The sequence below is a fragment of the Trachurus trachurus genome, assembly GCF_905171665.1.
Source record: "Trachurus trachurus genome assembly, chromosome: 6".
Classification (NCBI taxonomy): Eukaryota; Metazoa; Chordata; class Actinopteri; order Carangiformes; family Carangidae; genus Trachurus; species Trachurus trachurus.
The window spans coordinates 29,859,234-29,876,061 of record NC_139897.1 but is presented as its reverse complement, the minus strand read 5'-3'; the positions used below and the strand labels follow the sequence as shown (position 1 = coordinate 29,876,061).

The 16,828-nt window shown below is 41.2% G+C and overlaps 2 protein-coding genes across 4 annotated transcripts in view; both read right to left on the bottom strand.

Moving 5' to 3' along the window:
* The window catches only part of LOC310987618 (GRAM domain-containing protein 4-like), a 54,668-nt gene extending 46,331 nt beyond the window's left edge, over nt 1-8,337 (bottom strand). For 2 of the 3 annotated variants that reach the window (XM_083973953.1, XM_083973954.1), the window contains exons 1-2: nt 8,109-8,337; nt 6,702-6,984 (exon numbers count right to left, since the gene is read on the bottom strand). In XM_083973953.1, coding sequence (XP_083830079.1) covers nt 6,702-6,911 — 210 coding nt within the window. In that variant the 5' untranslated portion in view covers nt 6,912-6,984; nt 8,109-8,337. Of the gene's footprint in view, nt 1-1,184; nt 1,242-1,366; nt 1,505-6,701; nt 6,985-8,108 lie in introns of those variants that run through there. The other variant, XR_014595452.1, reaches the window with a different exon arrangement.
* The window catches only part of LOC310987545 (uncharacterized protein), a gene marked incomplete at both ends in the record, with an annotated part of 181,470 nt that overhangs the window by 69,373 nt on the left and 95,269 nt on the right, over nt 1-16,828 (bottom strand). The gene's annotated exons all lie outside the window — the stretch shown is intronic.

The following is a 16,828-nucleotide window of genomic DNA, read 5'->3' as shown; positions in this document are numbered from 1 at the left end:
GATCTTCACTAACGCCTCTCTGATGCTCCTCTGCTCTTTATCCTTTCCGTCCACCACCTCCTCATCCTCCCTCTGACTCCCTGAGCATTCTGGGTAATCTGGACTCAGAAGCTTGTGGATCTTCTTCAGCTCGTTCTTCACAAAAGTGACCATGTTCTCCTCCAGCAGCTGGAACAGAAACTCTATGAGTGACAGCATCAAACTAAAACCTGACAGACTGACAATCCACTGGTGTCAAAGTGCAGCATGGAGATGATTGTGAACACAACAGATGTAACAGCAGCTGTTGGACATGTACCCACCATAAACATGGAGTCCAGGTGTGTTTGATGCTGCTGGGCAGACTGACCACTGGGAACCTCTGAGCTCTCCTGGTCCACTCTGTGGAGGAATCAGTGTCAAGTCAACATCAGTACAGAGAGATAAGACAAGATGGACTTTATATGTCCCCTGAGGACATTCAGAACAGTGACACTTTGATTTCAGACCTGGTCCAACAGCACGTCGTACAAACTGGTTCATTTCTACAATAACTTGAATCTGAGTGTCAGTTACAGCTTACATTTGATCAGCTGATCCACATCCTTCTTTAAAGTGAATGAGCCGATCATTTGACTGGTCGCTCTTTAAAGACAGAGAGCTGGGTTCAGGAGTGTCTGGTCTCCGCTGTTGGATCCTGAAACAACAATACAACTGATGTTTAATAGTTGTAGGTTTTCAAAAATAAGAAAATAGAACACAAAACACACAAAAAGATTAACCTTAATAAAAATAAAAAATAAAAAAACATGTTTGATTTGTTTCCTTATTCATGTAGATAGAAGCTATAAACAACGATGATGAAAGTTTTTTTTATATATATATATTTTTTGTAACGTTTTCACCTTTATAGTTGAGGGAGAGACAGGAAATGGGAGGCAGAGAGGGGAGAATATGACACGCATGATAGGGCTGCTCGACGCGGGATTTGAACCGCCTGCAGTGAAGACTATAGCCTCAACACATGGGGCGGGTGCTCTACCAACTGAGCCAAAGACTGCCCCTGATGAAAGATTTTTTCACCTCAGAAAGAACAGGAAGAACGTTCAACAGAAACTCAAGAGATTTGAAATTTAGTTTTGTCTTACATCTGATCAGCTGATCCACGTCCTCCTTTAAAATTCAATATCTCGTCCATTGACACGTTGCTCTTTAAAGACAGACAGCTGGGTTCAGGAGAGTCTGGTCTCTGCTGCTGGATCCTGAAACAACAACACAACTGATAAATGTGCATGTTGGAGAAAAACTAATGAAAAATATCTTCAATCTTTTAATAAACACAACAACTGACTTTTAGAGAGAAAAGTCTGACAGTTTTAATTCTGACCTTTGACCTCTGGTCTGGCCCTGATGTCCCCCACACAGAGTGGTTTTAGAGGGAGGGGCTCCCTCCTCTCTGTCCTCACACTGATCCATGCTGCTGAGGTCACATCCACATCAGCTCACACACACTTTGTAGCTTCACCTGCAGAGGAAACACACATCATTCATGTGCACAGCAGCTCACATGTCCATCATGTCTCCAGCTGCTCCTCCACTGATTGGCTCTTCTTCTCTGCTTCATATCAGTGTCAGCTGAATGCAGTCACACAGCAGTGAGGAAGAGGAAGCTGCCATCAGCTGCTGTACTTCTACTATCAGTCCACTAGATGGCGTCATGAACAGCGGCTCATCTCCGCTTCCTCCACAGGCTGATTCAAGTGATAAAACTGCCTCCAGTCATCAATAACCAGAGCCAGCCCCAAGCCTCCATGGGGCATCAAGCAAACTTTTATATTGGGTCCAACAATTACTGCCATTTGATCATTTACGCACCTACTACAAATGTATTTCATTTTTCTAATCTGTCATTATGAATCATCATCCTACTGTTGTATGTTTTTACCCATCTGTGGTTTTTAATCTGAAATGGAACCAAATTCATTTTAGGACAGGGTTTAATACAGTACTCTTTGAGATACTGAATGTCATATGGGCCGACTCAAAGTAACAAAATAAACCACCAGACAATGTATTTGCTGTAAACACGTCATTGTTGTGCAACGACAGTCTTAATAAACACAACAACTGGCTTTAAGAGAGACAATTATATATACATATTAGGAGTTTTTGTAATTACACAGGCAGTCTCTAGGGATTGATACAAGTTATGCACTATAGATTTTAAAAAAGTTAATTGCTTTTCTGGGGCCCCAAGTGGTTATGAGGCCCTAGTCTTTGGCTGGCTCTGAGTGGAGCTGCACACAAATAACCACTCTGTTCAACTTCTGACCATCGACTAACTCTGTTTCTGCTCTTCTACCAACAACAGGTTCTGTCGGTCCAGACTTTACAGTTACAGCTCTGACTCAGCTACAGTAACATTAGTTATAATAACACATCATAATAACACAACAACTACACGACAAGAAGTTGAAGGGCAGAGAACTCAGGTAACGACAGGTATTAACAAGGAAAATATTCAAAGTGTTCACCTTACCTTCACATGAGAAAATAAACTGCGACACAACCGCTGGGTCAAAGGTGAAAAATATCTTTAAACAGGATGGGGGAGGGGAGGGGAGGGGAGGGGAAGCACATGGTCTGAGTGGAGAGACTGGTGTTTTTATTGCTGATTATTTCAACCACTGAACCATAAAGGTTAAATATTAATAAATAAAGATCTCCTGTCGGCCGCCTGTCAGAAGAACATGTGTGTATTTCTCCTGTGTGTTGTTATGTTGTCAGGACCATCAGCAGGGACAACACCAGAAGAACTGTGAAGTACAGACTCATGTTTCTATGTTGTACCAGACGTCTGCATTGTATAGGGTAAGCAGCAGTAATGAGCTGACTCATGTTTTTGGTATGATTATATTGTACAAGGTCACTGCTGTTTTTTGTGCCCTGTTTTAGTCTGAAAGCATGTTGTGGGCAAAATTAAATAATTTTCATTGCATTAAAAAGAAAAAGTTCCTATGAAACCATCTGAGGGGAAAACACGAAGGAGAGAAGAGTGGAGGGACTGCAGGCGTCCACACACCTTTATCTTTATCTTTAAGCCTCTGTCAGGGGGAGAGAACAAAATCATTAACTTTGTATTAATGACAAGAGGTGGTGTGATATGTTCATACAGCCTATGTGGGAATGCCAAAATAAAGAGGTAGATGAACCTTTTCCTTTTATCAATGTAAAGACCAAATGTGCCTGAGATCAGTTTTCAGATCAGATAAATCCTACCAGCACGTTTATTTTGTGGCCTCCTCCTCTAGCTTTACCTTCTACCAGCAAACTAGCAACCAGCCACACATCATCAGATTATTAGAAATATTACTTTTGGTTGCTTGCAAAAAAAATTAAAAAATCAATGAAAACAACAACTTCTTCACAGCTGCTTGTAGATATTTTTATTCACTGCAATTGTATGATTATTTAGGGTGTTATATCAGTTATATTATCTGGATTTCATTACGCCCATAATAAATGACAGTATGTGTGTAGCTGATGACAGCATCAGTAGCTACAGAAGCTGGCAGAGGTCACGTCAGGACTCAGACAGGAAGTGAAGCAGCGTGTGAAGTGTGAAACATGATCCAGTGGTTTAATGGAGCCTGATCCAGCCTGACAGATCCTCCTGCCAGCAGCTCAGCCACTGGTTTGTGGACTGGGTGACAATGTGTTAAAGGGATAGTCCAACATTCTGGCAAATTATCCTATCACCATAATCCCAATAGTCATAGCAGTAGGTTCATTACCTTTAATTATCGGTGCATGTTGTTTTGAGATCAGCGGGGCAGAGACCCGAGTTGCTCAGTGACACAATCCAACAACTCCAAAATGCTCTGGTGGACAAGTTGGGACCTGCACATTCACCACACTATGAAATAATCATGTATAATTATGTAACATACTCTGAACTACTTGTGCTTCTGAAATCCCTCCGCCCAGCAGCCGTGTCTGGAAAGTAGTTCCAGCTGCATTTGCGTCTAAAACAACTCTGTCTCGTACCTGCTGTCACCTGCTACAGTCAGACGTGCCAAATAAGAAACATGGTCTTCAACATGAGTTCATGTTTATTTCATATTTTATTGTGGCAGCTTGAAACCATACAACCATGAAGTGTAGTTGAACAGGAATGTGCACGGCCAATCAAATCCCAAACAATCCATGAAACAATCAATGGTCACTAATAAACGAAAATGAATTCATGAGTGTTAATTGGCTCCAGTTTCCAAGAAACAGCAGTTAAGTAATAATTATAGAAATATATCATAAAAACAATCTCAGTCTCAACGTCAAATATATAAATCTACAAACGTCATGAACTCAGCGTCATGGTAACAGAAAAAATCATTAGCTGGTAGGATGAGTAGCTGATGGTTTTTGTGCTGCAGGAAATGCACATTACATATAAAACTGATTCAATTTGTTTTATTTGATTCAGTAAAACCACAAAGAAAAATAAATCACATGTAATTCATTATATTCAGCGTCTCTACAACATTATGTTTGTTTCCAGTTGTGTTTCTTGTTGTGTCTGTTTACCTGTGACCAGCTCACAAACAGCCTGTAAAGTTGAACATGAACAGTGAATTTGTTTAAAATGTGTTTTTCTCCTCGGTGACGCTGGCGGCTCAGAGACTTTTAGCTTGGTGATATTAGACCTCGTCCTTCATCAGCAGCTGAGTAAAAGTCACCGTGGTTTTTGTCCTGTAATAATCAACGCTTCCATCTTTAAAGGAAGAGGAAGAAGTTTACAAGAATCATTGAGAATATTTTTAAAAATCAACTGATTTAATCCATGAATGTGAAAACGTGAGTGAGAGACAGAGACAGACATGTAGAGACTTAACTGTCTGTTCAACAGTGAGAAGGTTTCTGTGACAGGAGGAGACTCTGATTCACTCAACACAGAGACACTGAGGAATCAGACGACCAGAGTCTAAACCCAGGATACAGAGGTTGAGTGAAGGTGGTGTTGAAGGTGTAGAGGTGGATCAGTGAGTCAGAGGAGACTCTGTAGAAGGACAGAGAGCCAGCAGGACAGTCCACATACACTGCTACTCTGTTAGAGACAGAGGAGGAGGAGGAGGAGGAGGAGGAGGAGGAGGAGGAGGAGGAGGAGGAGGAGGTGACAGGTGTCTCTCTGTCATTGTGCCTGACGGAGTGACCATCATCAGAGCAGTCCAGACTCCAGGACTGATCGTTCCTTCCAAACAAACAGACTGTACTGTCTCCTTTCCTGCTGATTCCTCTGTAACTCACTGATATACGAACCTCTCCTCTCCTCTCGACCTCCCAGTAGCAGCGACCAGTCAGACCAGTTGAACACAGCAGCTGAGGCCACTGGTCAAATCTGTCTGGATGATCAGGATATGACTGATCCTCCTCCACACATGTCGCCTTCCTGTTGTTGTCAGACAGTTTGATCTCTCTGTTCACTGTGTTTGTGTCGATTGTGAGTCAGCAGGAATCTGATGGAGAGAACAAGACACAGCTGCAGTTATTGATCATGTGATCAGTTATTGACAGTTTGATGAAGACTCATGACGTCAGTGATGTGACAGTGTGAAGATGGTTGAATGCTCCAGCGCCGACCGACCGTTGTGACGCCTATATTGGACAGTCCGTCACTACTCCCGTTTTATAGCGTAAATGTTGTAGATATTGTTGCTGTAACAAAAAATAAAAATAAAAACACGGACAAAAAGGCACTGGGCAAAGGGGCAGGTGCTCCAGCCCCCCCCCCCCCGCAGCAAATCGCAGTCCTCCGTTGTCTCCAAAACATTTGCCTGGCTGCAGCCATTTCCGATTCTTTGTGAATAGGTCTTACTGAGGTAGGAGTCCTCACGAGGACTTTTAAGCTCTCCCAGACTTAGGAGCTACTTTTAGGCCTCAAATACTTTGTGAATTACTCTTATTTTAAAAAACTAGGAGTCCTAAATTTAAGACTGACACGCCCACTTTTTTTAGGAGTTGCTCCTAAATTCGGCCCTTAGGAGCTACTTTTAAGCCTCAGATTCTTTGTGAATACGGCCCCAGATATTTTTCTCATGACACAATTCAATCGGTTCACGAAATAAAATTTTGACTCCCGTTCACTGACATGAAGACTTTTTCCGAATTGAGGTCCCATGGCGAGCTTCTCTTCTGCTTCGGCTCTCTGTAACCGTGAAGTAGGGATGTCACAATTACTTGTTTTCACAATTAATCGCGGTATTAATCGCCACAATTAATTGATCGCAAAGATTCCTAAATACCGTCAAAAGATCATGTATGAACCGTGTTGGCAGATGTGCGCCAAAGTAAAGGTAAATGCACAGATACTGGTCCATTTACCTAACGTAGCATTGAATTTAAATGCTAGAGTGTCATTTGTAATTAAAAAAAAAGATTAAAATTAACTTAAACATTTGGTATCGATGACACTTCCACTGGTGGATTAATAATTGGTCATATTTTAATAGATATTTAAAATATTTTATAATTAGTGATGTATATTTTAACAATATTTGAATTTACACATTAATAGTATTGTGAAATTAATCAATGCATAATAATCGTGATAAATGTAATACCGTGATTATTTCTCTGACAAGAAAATCTGTAATCGTGAAGGATTTTTTTTGTTATATCGTCTCATGTGTGTGTGTGTGTGTGTGTGTGTGTGTGTGTGTCCTCACCTGGGCGTCACTCTGCTGCTCTCCATCGTCCCTCAGCTCCTCCGACGGCTCTCTGATGGACATACGATGTTTCACCGTGGCCGCCGCCGCCGCCGCCACCGCCCCCTCGTTGGCGCCCTCGGTGTCCGACGTGTTGGGCGACTCGGCCAGATCCAGGAACTCGTCCCGCCTCTGGCCCCGGAACCGGATCTTGTCCAGACGCTTCAGCATCTTAGTGGTGGTGGGCGTCGCCGAGAGACCGGGCTCTACCGGGACATGGCCGCCGACCAATCAGCTGCAGAGACTGAGCAGAGGGGGCGGAGCCACAGGAAGCACTGGTCAATGAAGGACCCACAAATATAATATCATTAACTAATCAATTAAGACCTGCAGCTTTATTCAAACGTAACTTTATTCTATGTGAACAAAAAAGAATCAGCTCCAATAAAAACATGTTCAGAAACTGTTCAATCAATCAATCAATCAATCAATCAATCAATCAATCAATCAATCAATCAATCAATCAATCAATCAATCAATCAATCAATCAATCAATCAATCAAATCTGAAATGAATCAACACGAACAGATACAAGTGCCAAAAGATTCAAATGAATCCAGATGTTGAGACTAAACAGCTGCAGAGGATTCCTGCAGCTGCAACATGTTTTAACCTCTGAACGTCTCCAGGGCTTTTATTTTGAAACTCACTGAACTTTATATTGTGACTTCTAGTGGAGGATTGATGCACAGAAAGGTTGGATAATTGATCACAAGTATTTGCAAATTAATTAATTAAATACAATACTGAACATATTCGCTGCTTTATCAAATGAAATAACAGATATTTTCTAGAGGAGGCCGAGGTCCCGAGGGAAGGAAGCGAGGAAGCGAGGGGACAGAGTAGGTGTGTCTCGTCCATAGACTGTAAAAAGAATGGACGTAGCACCCGTGACGTCACCCATTGGTTTGGGGGAGTCTGTTTTGTGCCGCTACTACGGGGGTTTGAACCGCGCCATGTTGGATTCTACTTGCCATATTTGGAGCGGTGCGGCCGTTGGCCGGCCGAGGACCCGCCCACTGGCCTCGAAGCAGCGGTCTCCGGACCTGTCACTCAACGGTTCTGCGCCCTAATTGGCCAGAACTTTAAACCTAATAATAGTAAAACGGTAGAGTTTTAAAAAAATTCACCCCCCTCAGAGTGTGTGCGGGGGTAGAAACTATCGATTGAGACCAAAAAATTAAAATGTACCAGGCTGTAAATATGTTTTTTTAAGCTGTAAAATCGGCTATTTTAACATGGGACTCAATTGGAGTTGCTCCCTTCTGGAGCCAGCCCCCAGCGACAGCCCAGGGGATTGCAGTTTTTTGAACGCGGAAGTGAGCTTCACTTCTCAGACCGACAACTGCCCCCTTGGTCTCGTCTCACCGTGAACCGACGCCGCCGCCGGACCAAACTTTGCTGCTTCCCGTCTCTGTCTCTCCGAGCCGAACCCGCTCCAAACCGGTTCAAATCCGCCCCGAACCGGTCCGGGTTCCTCCCAGACCCGCTCCGCTGCGACCTCCCGCCTCCTCCCCGGTGATTAGTCCGGGTTTTCGGGGCCGTTTCTGGGGCGAAACAACAGAGAGAGACCGTGTTTCACTACCTGACACCACACACACACAATAATCACCCGCGGTGGGCGGGGACAGCGACGCACGGCCTACATCCATGCGCACGGCACGTAGCCCCGAACGAGGATGTGACGCAATGACGTCGCGTTCTCATGCTGCGTTCGAGACGACTCGGAATTCAGAAAGTCCCAAACTCCGATATCCGACTTCAAAGCGTTCACGCCAGAATAACAAAAAGACGTTAAAGGTGTACAGAAATGGCCGTTTGTCCTGTTTGTTGCGCCGAGTTGTCACGAGCTGCAACACGAGTTTACCCGAGTAAGGCAAACGAATTTGATTGGTCGTTATCGAGCGGGCGGGATATTCAAAGCTTGGGGCGAGCCCGAGCTCTGTGTGTGTGTGCTTGTCTCAGACGTTTGAATGACGGATCCAATATCAGGTGAATCGTGTACAGGCAGACGTATAATTTGTGCGCCTGCGTTATCCAATGCGGAAAAAAAACTACACTAAAATACACACTTTCATCCCGGATTTACTCAAAAATAGAATTTTGCACAAAGTTTGGCCTACATCGTCTGATAGATAAGTTATTACACTAATTTTATGACCCAGAGTGGGCTTAAATTCAATTTTCTTTTCTGTAGCCTACACCTTTAAAGTAGGCTACATAAAATAAAAATAAATAATAATAATAAATAAACAAAACCATTTACTACCTACACCGGGACAAACTTTCAAATTCATATTCAAAGTGTTTCAAGCAGCTTAGTTGCCTCGTATGTGAACACCTACAGTCCCTCCTCTCCACCCTTTTTCGTGTGATGGTGTGATGGTTTAATGGGAACTTTTTATAATGCAATGTAAATGATTTGATTTTGCCCACAACATGCTTTCAGACAAAAACAGGACACAAAAAACAGCAGTGAACAATGAGTCTGTACTTCACAGTTCTTCTACTGTGTAATATTTTAAAGTGGGAGAAATAAACAGCGGTAAAAACACCAGTCTCTCCATTCAGATCATGTGACCTCCTCCCCTCCCCCCACTGCCTGTTCAAAGGTTACTTTAACTTTTGAACCAGCGTTTTATTTGTCACAGTTCACCTGTTAAGGTAAGGAGACCAGTTTAAATGTTTGATCGCTGATCAATATTGGCTGTAACTGCCTATCACTAATTAATACAGTCTGTTACTGCCTATCATCTGTGAGAGGGCGTTTTCTCGATAACTTCCAGTGTTTTAAAATTCTTGTGTGAATGTGTAGGCTATAATGTAGTGTGTGTGTGTCCTGTGTGTCCCCTGTGTTCCTTGTTTTTATCATGTAAAGCACTTTGAGCTGTGAGCATGAAAAGTGCTATAAAAATGAAGCCTGATTGATTACTGCGTATCATATCAATATGACTCATACTGCCTATCACAGATCAATACTGAACACCTCATGTTGTTATCAGGGTTTTCCTGAGACTTTACTGATTATTGATTTTCCAGTGTTGATCAATGCTCAGCATCAGGTTCTTCACAGTAACTGAGTACATTTAGTGCAGTACAGTTTCCTTGAGTATTTCCTTGTTGTGCTACTTCCTGCTTGTACTGCAGCTCACCTGACAAGTGAAGCTACTGGTCACTTTCCAGCTATTCAACTATTCATATCTGTGGTTACACACAGCAAACACTCTGGGTTCTTGATTATTGGACACAAATCATTAATATTGTTCTGAATAACCTTTTAGAGCTGCAACAGTTCAACATTTTTCAAGCAGAAATCTTCAGTTTTCAGCCTCAAACACTGAAGATTATTGTTGTAAACTGAATATTTTTGTCTCTTTGATTATTGCCATAATAAAACGAGACATTTGTAGACGTGGCCTCAGACTGACACGAACCTGGAGGCATCATTTGTTTTTGTTTTCTGACATTTGATGGAGCAGACGATGAAGAGTCTTTTTCTCTCTTTGATTTTCCAGTGAGTGAAATGACTGAATGTTGTGATAATGAAGCTGTGAGGTGAAATAAGTTTACTACCTACACCGGGACAAACTTTGCATTCAAAGTGCTTCACGTAGCTTAAGGTGCCTAACACCTGCAGCCCCTCACTCTTCTTCCTGTTTTTCCGTGGATGGTTTAATAGGAACTCTTTTTTTAATGCAATGAAATAGATTTTTTTTGCCCACAACATGCTTTCAGACAAAAACAGGGCACAAAAAACAGCAGTGACCTTGTACAATATAATCATACCAAAAACACGAGGCAGCTCATTACTGCTGTTTAGTGCTGACCCGATACAATGCAGCCGTCTGGTCCAACATAGAAACATGAGTCACAGTTCTTCTACTGTGTCATATTTTAAACCTTTATGGTTCAGTGGGAGAAATAAACTGCAGTATTATAGCTGCTGCGCAGCGATGGGTCGGGTCCGGGCTACTTTTGGGCAAATTTAGGCAATTCTGAGCAACAAACAGGAGAATAGGAAGACAGGACAGTTGACCTTATAATGTCCAATTTGCATCAGTTGAGGATTGAACCCACAACCTCGGGAACCAAAGACCTTTGTCTATGACACTGAGCTAATTGACAAGTGGCAGATCAACAGTGGCTTCACAAATTGAGTAAGCCATTCACTGTCGTGTAGGCAGAAAAAGAAAAATCAGTTTTTGGGGTAAAATAATGATATGTATTTGTCAAACATCTACTATGAGTCTAAGATGTTAGGAGCCTTCGCACATGGTCCAGTCCAAGCTATTTGGATTTTTAAATTTAGAAGCTTGCTGTGATGCCACCATTAGGACAATTGTCTTGTGTTTCGTGTTGAGGACATTTGACATTTTGATCTTTGATCATCATCATCACCCTGGCTGGGTCTCGAACTCACAACCTCTGACACCAAGAACCAGCGCTTAACTCAGTGAGCTAATTATCTGGAAGTGAGACATGGTGTGTGTCTTCTCAAATAGACTCAGGGAGTCAGTGTCCGGGCAGCAGTTGTGAACGCAGATTTCTGTTATCTAAACAAAAATCTGTTAATACATAAAATGCATTTAGACAGCAAAATAGCTTGAGGACATCTGACATTTTGATCTGTCATCATTATCATCACCCTCGCTGGGTCTCGAACTCACAATCTCTGACACCAAGAACCAGCTCTTAACTCACTGAGCTAATTATCTGGTAGTGAGACCTGCTGTGTAGCTTCATTTATTTATCCACTCAGGTGAGCCAGTGCCCGGGCAGCTGTTGTGATGAAATGGTCAAAATTTCAGAAATTCAGTCATCTAAACAAAAATCTGATAATACATAAATTGCATCTTGACAGCATGGGAATGTTGGTGATTTGTTTTTAATGATAAGTGTTTTGCTTCATAAGAGAAAATATGATGTTTATAAATTCCACTCTCACATTGGCTGCAGTTGTTCCCATGAGAGCAGAATTCAAAATGTTCTCAAAAATTCAGTTTTTGAGATAAAATTCTGATATTTGCTAAACTTCATCAACCATGACTCCAGAATATTGTCATTTTTTTTCAGGAAGTTTGAAAATGTATTTAGCAAGAATTTGATGGTATATGTTTACAGTAGTGTTTACAGTCAAACGTTTTCATGCACTGTAGGCTCAATTTTTGCTTAATCAAAAATCCAAGAAACAAGTTTTGTGGAGGACGGTCTGGAGATGCTCTGTAGCAAGTTTGGTGTCAATTGAGCAAAAATTGTGGGAGGAGATACATTTTAAAAGTTTTACAGTTATTGAAAAAAACAGAGTGATGGACTTCATAATTTGTAATGAGTTTAAGTGGACAAAAGTTTCAGCAGTATTGAGGCTACATTGTGGTGAAGTTTCAACACTGTAGCATCTACCGTTGGTTTGGTAGGAATTTTTAAAGTTTTTAAATTTAAACGCTTATTGTGCCCCCCCTAGGAGGGGGGGGCACATGTCCTTGGAGTTTAGTGAATCTGGCATGGGACTGAACCTTTGTGCAAAGTTTGGTGAGTTTTCGCCCATGGGAAGTATGACTTCCTTGGAAGAAGAAAGAAGAAGATTATAGCTGCTGCGCAGCGATGGGTCGGGTCCGGGCTACTTTTGGGCAAATTTAGGCAATTCTGAGCAACAAACAGGAGAATAGGAAGACAAGACAGTTGACCTTATAATGTTCAATTTGCATCAGTTGAGGATTGAACCCACAACCTCGGGAACCAAAGACCATTGTCTATCGCACTGAGCTAATTGACAAGTGGCAGATCAACAGTGGCTTCACAAATTGAGTAAGCCATTCACTGTCGTGTAGGCAGAAAAAGAAAAATCAGTTTTTGAGGTAAAATAATGATATTTGTCAAACATCTACTATGAGTCTAAGATGTTAGGAGCCTTCGCGCATGGACCAGTCCAAGCTATTTGTTTTTTTTTTTTAATTTAGAGGCTTGCTGTGATGCCACCATTAGGACAATTGTCTTGTGTTTCATATTGAGGTCAACTGACATTTTGATCTGTCATAATCACCATCACCCTTGCTGGGTCTCGAACTCACAACCTCTGACACCAAGAACCAGCTCCTAACTCACTGAGCTAATTGGCTGGTAGTGAGACCTGCTGTGTAGCTTCATTTATCCACTCAGGTGAGCCAGTGCCCGGGCAGCTGTTGTGATGAAATGGTCAAAATGTCAATAATTCAGTCATCTAAACAAAAATCTGATAATACATAAATTGCATCTTGACAGCATGGAAATGTTGGTGATTTGTTTTTAATGATAAGTGTTTTGCTTCATAAGAGAAAATCTGATGTTTATAAATTCCACACTCACATTGACTGCAGTTGTTCCCATGAGAGCAGAATTCAAAATGTTCTCAAAAATTCAGTTTTTGAGTTAAAATTCTGATATTTGCCAAACTTCATCAACCATGACTCCAGAATATTGTCATTTTTTTTCAGGAAGTTTGAAAATGTATTTATCAAGAATTTGATGGTATATGTTTACAGTACTGTTTGCAGTCAAACGTTTTCATGCACTGTAGGCTCAATTTTTGCTTAATCAAAAATCCGAGAAACAAGTTTTGTGGAGGACGGTCTGGAGATGCTCTGTAGCAAGTTTGGTGACAATTGACCAAAAATTGTGGGAGGAGATACATTTTAAAAGTTTTACAGTTATTGAAAAAAACAGAGTGATGGACTTCATAATTTGTAATAAGTTTAAGTGGACAAAAGTTTCAGCAGTATTGAGGCAACATTGTGGTGAAGTTTCAACACTGTAGCATCTACCGTTGGTTTGGTAGGAATTTTTAAAGTTTTTAAATTTAAACGCTTATTGTGCCCCCCCTAGGAGGGGGGGGCACATGTCCTTGGAGTTGAGTGAATCTGGCATGGGACTGAACCTTTGTGCAAAGTTTGGTGAGTTTTCGCCCATGGGAAGTATGACTTCCTTGGAAGAAGAAAGAAAGAAAGAAAGAAAGAAAGAAAGAAAGAAGAAGAAGAAGAATTCCTAGGAATACAATAGTGTCCTGTCAGCTGCGCTGCCCGGACCCTAATTATAGCTGCTGCGCAGCAATGGGTCGGGTCCGGGCTACTTTTGGGCAAATTTAGGCAATTCTGAGCAACAAACAGGAGAATAGGAAGACAGGACAGTTGACCTTATAATGTTCAATTTGCATCAGTTGAGTATTGAACCTACAACCTCGGGAACCAAAGACCGTTGTCTATCACACTGAGCTAATTGACAAGTGGCAGTTCAACAGTGGCTTCACAAATTGACTAAGCCATTCACTGTCGTGTAGGCAGATTTGAAACCACAGTAAAAAGAAAAATCAGTTTTTGAGGTAAAATAATGATATTTGTCAAACATCTACTACTATGAGTCTAAGATGTTAGGAGCCTTCGCGCATGGACCAGTCCAAGCTATTTGTTTTTTTTTTTTTAATTTAGAGGCTTGCTGTGATGCCACCATTAGGACAATTGTCTTGTGTTTCATATTAAGGTCAACTGACATTTTGATCTGTCATCATCACCATCACCCTTGCTGGGTCTCGAACTCACAACCTCTGACACCAAGAACCAGCTCCTAACTCGCTGAGCTAATTGGCTGGTGGTGAGACCTGCTGTGTAGCTTCATTTATCCACTCAGGGAGTCAGTGCCCAGGCAGCTGTTGTCAAGGCAGATTTCAGAAAGTCAGAAATTCTATTATCTAAACAAAAATCTGTTAATACATAAATTGCATTTAGACAGCAAAACAGCTTAAGGACATGTGACATTTTGATCCGTCATCATCATCATCATCACCCTTGCTGGGTCTCGAACTCACAATCTCTGACACCAAGAACCAGCTCCTAACTCACTGAGCTAATTGGCTGGTAGTGAGACCTGCTGTGTAGCTTCATTTATCCACTCAGGTGAGCCAGTGCCCGGGCAGCTGTTGTGATGAAATGGTCAAAATGTCAATAATTAAGTCATCTAAACAAAAATCTGATAATACATAAATTGCATCTTGACAGCATGGAAATGTTGGTGATTTGTTTTTAATGATAAGTGTTTTGCTTCATAAGAGAAAATCTGATGTTTATAAATTCCACTCTCACATTGGCTGCAGTTGTTCCCATGAGAGCAGAATTCAAAATGTTCTCAAAAATTCAGTTTTTGAGTTAAAATTCTGATATTTGCCAAACTTCATCAACCATGACTCCAGAATATTGTCATTTTTTTTCAGGAAGATTGAAAATGTATTTATCAAGAATTTGATGGTATATGTTTACAGTACTGTTTGCAGTCAAACGTTTTCATGCACTGTAGGCTCAATTTTTGCTTAATCAAAAATCCGAGAAACAAGTTTTGTGGAGGACAGTCTGGAGATGCTCTGTAGCAAGTTTGGTGTCAATTGAGCAAAAATTGTGGGAGGAGATACATTTTAAAAGTTTTACAGTTATTGAAAAAAACAGAGTGATGGACTTCATAATTTGTAATAAGTTAAAGTGGACAAAAGTTTCAGCAGTATTGAGGCTACATTGTGGTGAAGTTTCAACACTGTAGCATCTACCGTTGGTTTGGTAGGAATTTTTAAAGTTTTTAAATTTAAACGCTTATTGTGCCCCCCCTAGGAGGGGGGGGCACATGTCCTTGGAGTTGAGTGAATCTGGCATGGGACTGAACCTTTGTGCAAAGTTTGGTGAGTTTTTGCCCATGGGAAGTATGACTTCCTTGGAAGAAGAAAGAAAGAAAGAAGAAGAAGAAGAAGAAGAAGAAGAATTCCTAGGAATACAATAGTGTCCTGTCAGCTGCGCTGCCCGGACCCTAAAGAAGAAGAATTCCTAGGAATACAATAGTGTCCCGGCAGCTTAGCTGCCCGGACCCTAAAAAACACCAGTCTCTCCACTCAGATCTGCAGCTTCATGACGCCATCTAGTGGACTGATAGTAGAAGTACAGCAGCTGATGGCAGCTTCCTCTTCCTCACTGCTGTGTGACTGCATTCAGCTGACACTGATATGAAGCAGAGAAGAAGAGCCAATCAGTGGAGGAGCAGCTGGAGACATGATGGACATGTGAGTTGCTGTGCACATGAATGATGTGTGTTTCCTCTGCAGGTGAAGCTACAAAGTGTGTGTGAGCTGATGTGGATGCAGTGTTAATTTTGTCGGCTATTTTTCGATTTAGTTTTAGTCTTAGTCTTGTGTCAAATGCCCGTATAAGTTTTAGTCATATTTAGTCAGCTCCTATTCTTTTTTGTTTAGTCCCATTTTAGTCAACGAAAAGTCTTGGCATTTTAGTCTAGTTTTAGTCAAAGAAAATCCAAAGTATTTTAGTCTAGTTTTAGTCGACTAAAATCCAAAGCATTTTAGTCTAGTTTTAGTCAATAGTCTTTTTTTAGTCTTTGAAAGCAGATTGACAGTAATGTTAATCACAGCTAATCTACTCAAACCAATAGATTCATTTTAGTCTTTTTCTCACTCATCTCACAAGATTTATGTCATTGACAGGCAGCTGTCAGATGAGCCAACTTTCCAGCTTGTGTGTGCGTTTATGTAGGCTATTTGTCAGTATCTAAACAGAGATACATGTGATAGTGTGAATTCATGTGTGATTAATTGTGTGGTTAAAAAACAGAATAAATAGATAAATACTAATAAATATGTTAGTGAGATAGGATTAAAAAGAGGTAAAACAGTTCATTACAATTATTTGACATGTTAAAATGATATTAAAAAGGGTTAAAAACTCATAATTCATTTAAGCTATTAAAAATATGTGTTCATGGGTTAAAGATTGATTAAAATGTGTTTACATGTACATGTTAAAAGGCAGAAAGCTCATAACAGTGCAGTGAGGTTAAGTGTTGTGTGTTGTGTTTTCGATGATCGATTAAGTTTGCCTACAGGCCTGAAGAGGGAGCCCTTGCCGCTCGATGCTTCACTTGTATTGAAGCTGGCAAAGGGTTCAACCGTGTCCTGTCTCTTCATTTACATTTCCCTCTTCAGGTACGATAAACAGGGTAATTGTGTAATGTGGTCGTAGGTATATTTTGTTTATGATTCATGAGTGCCCGGACGTAAAGTAGAGAGTCGC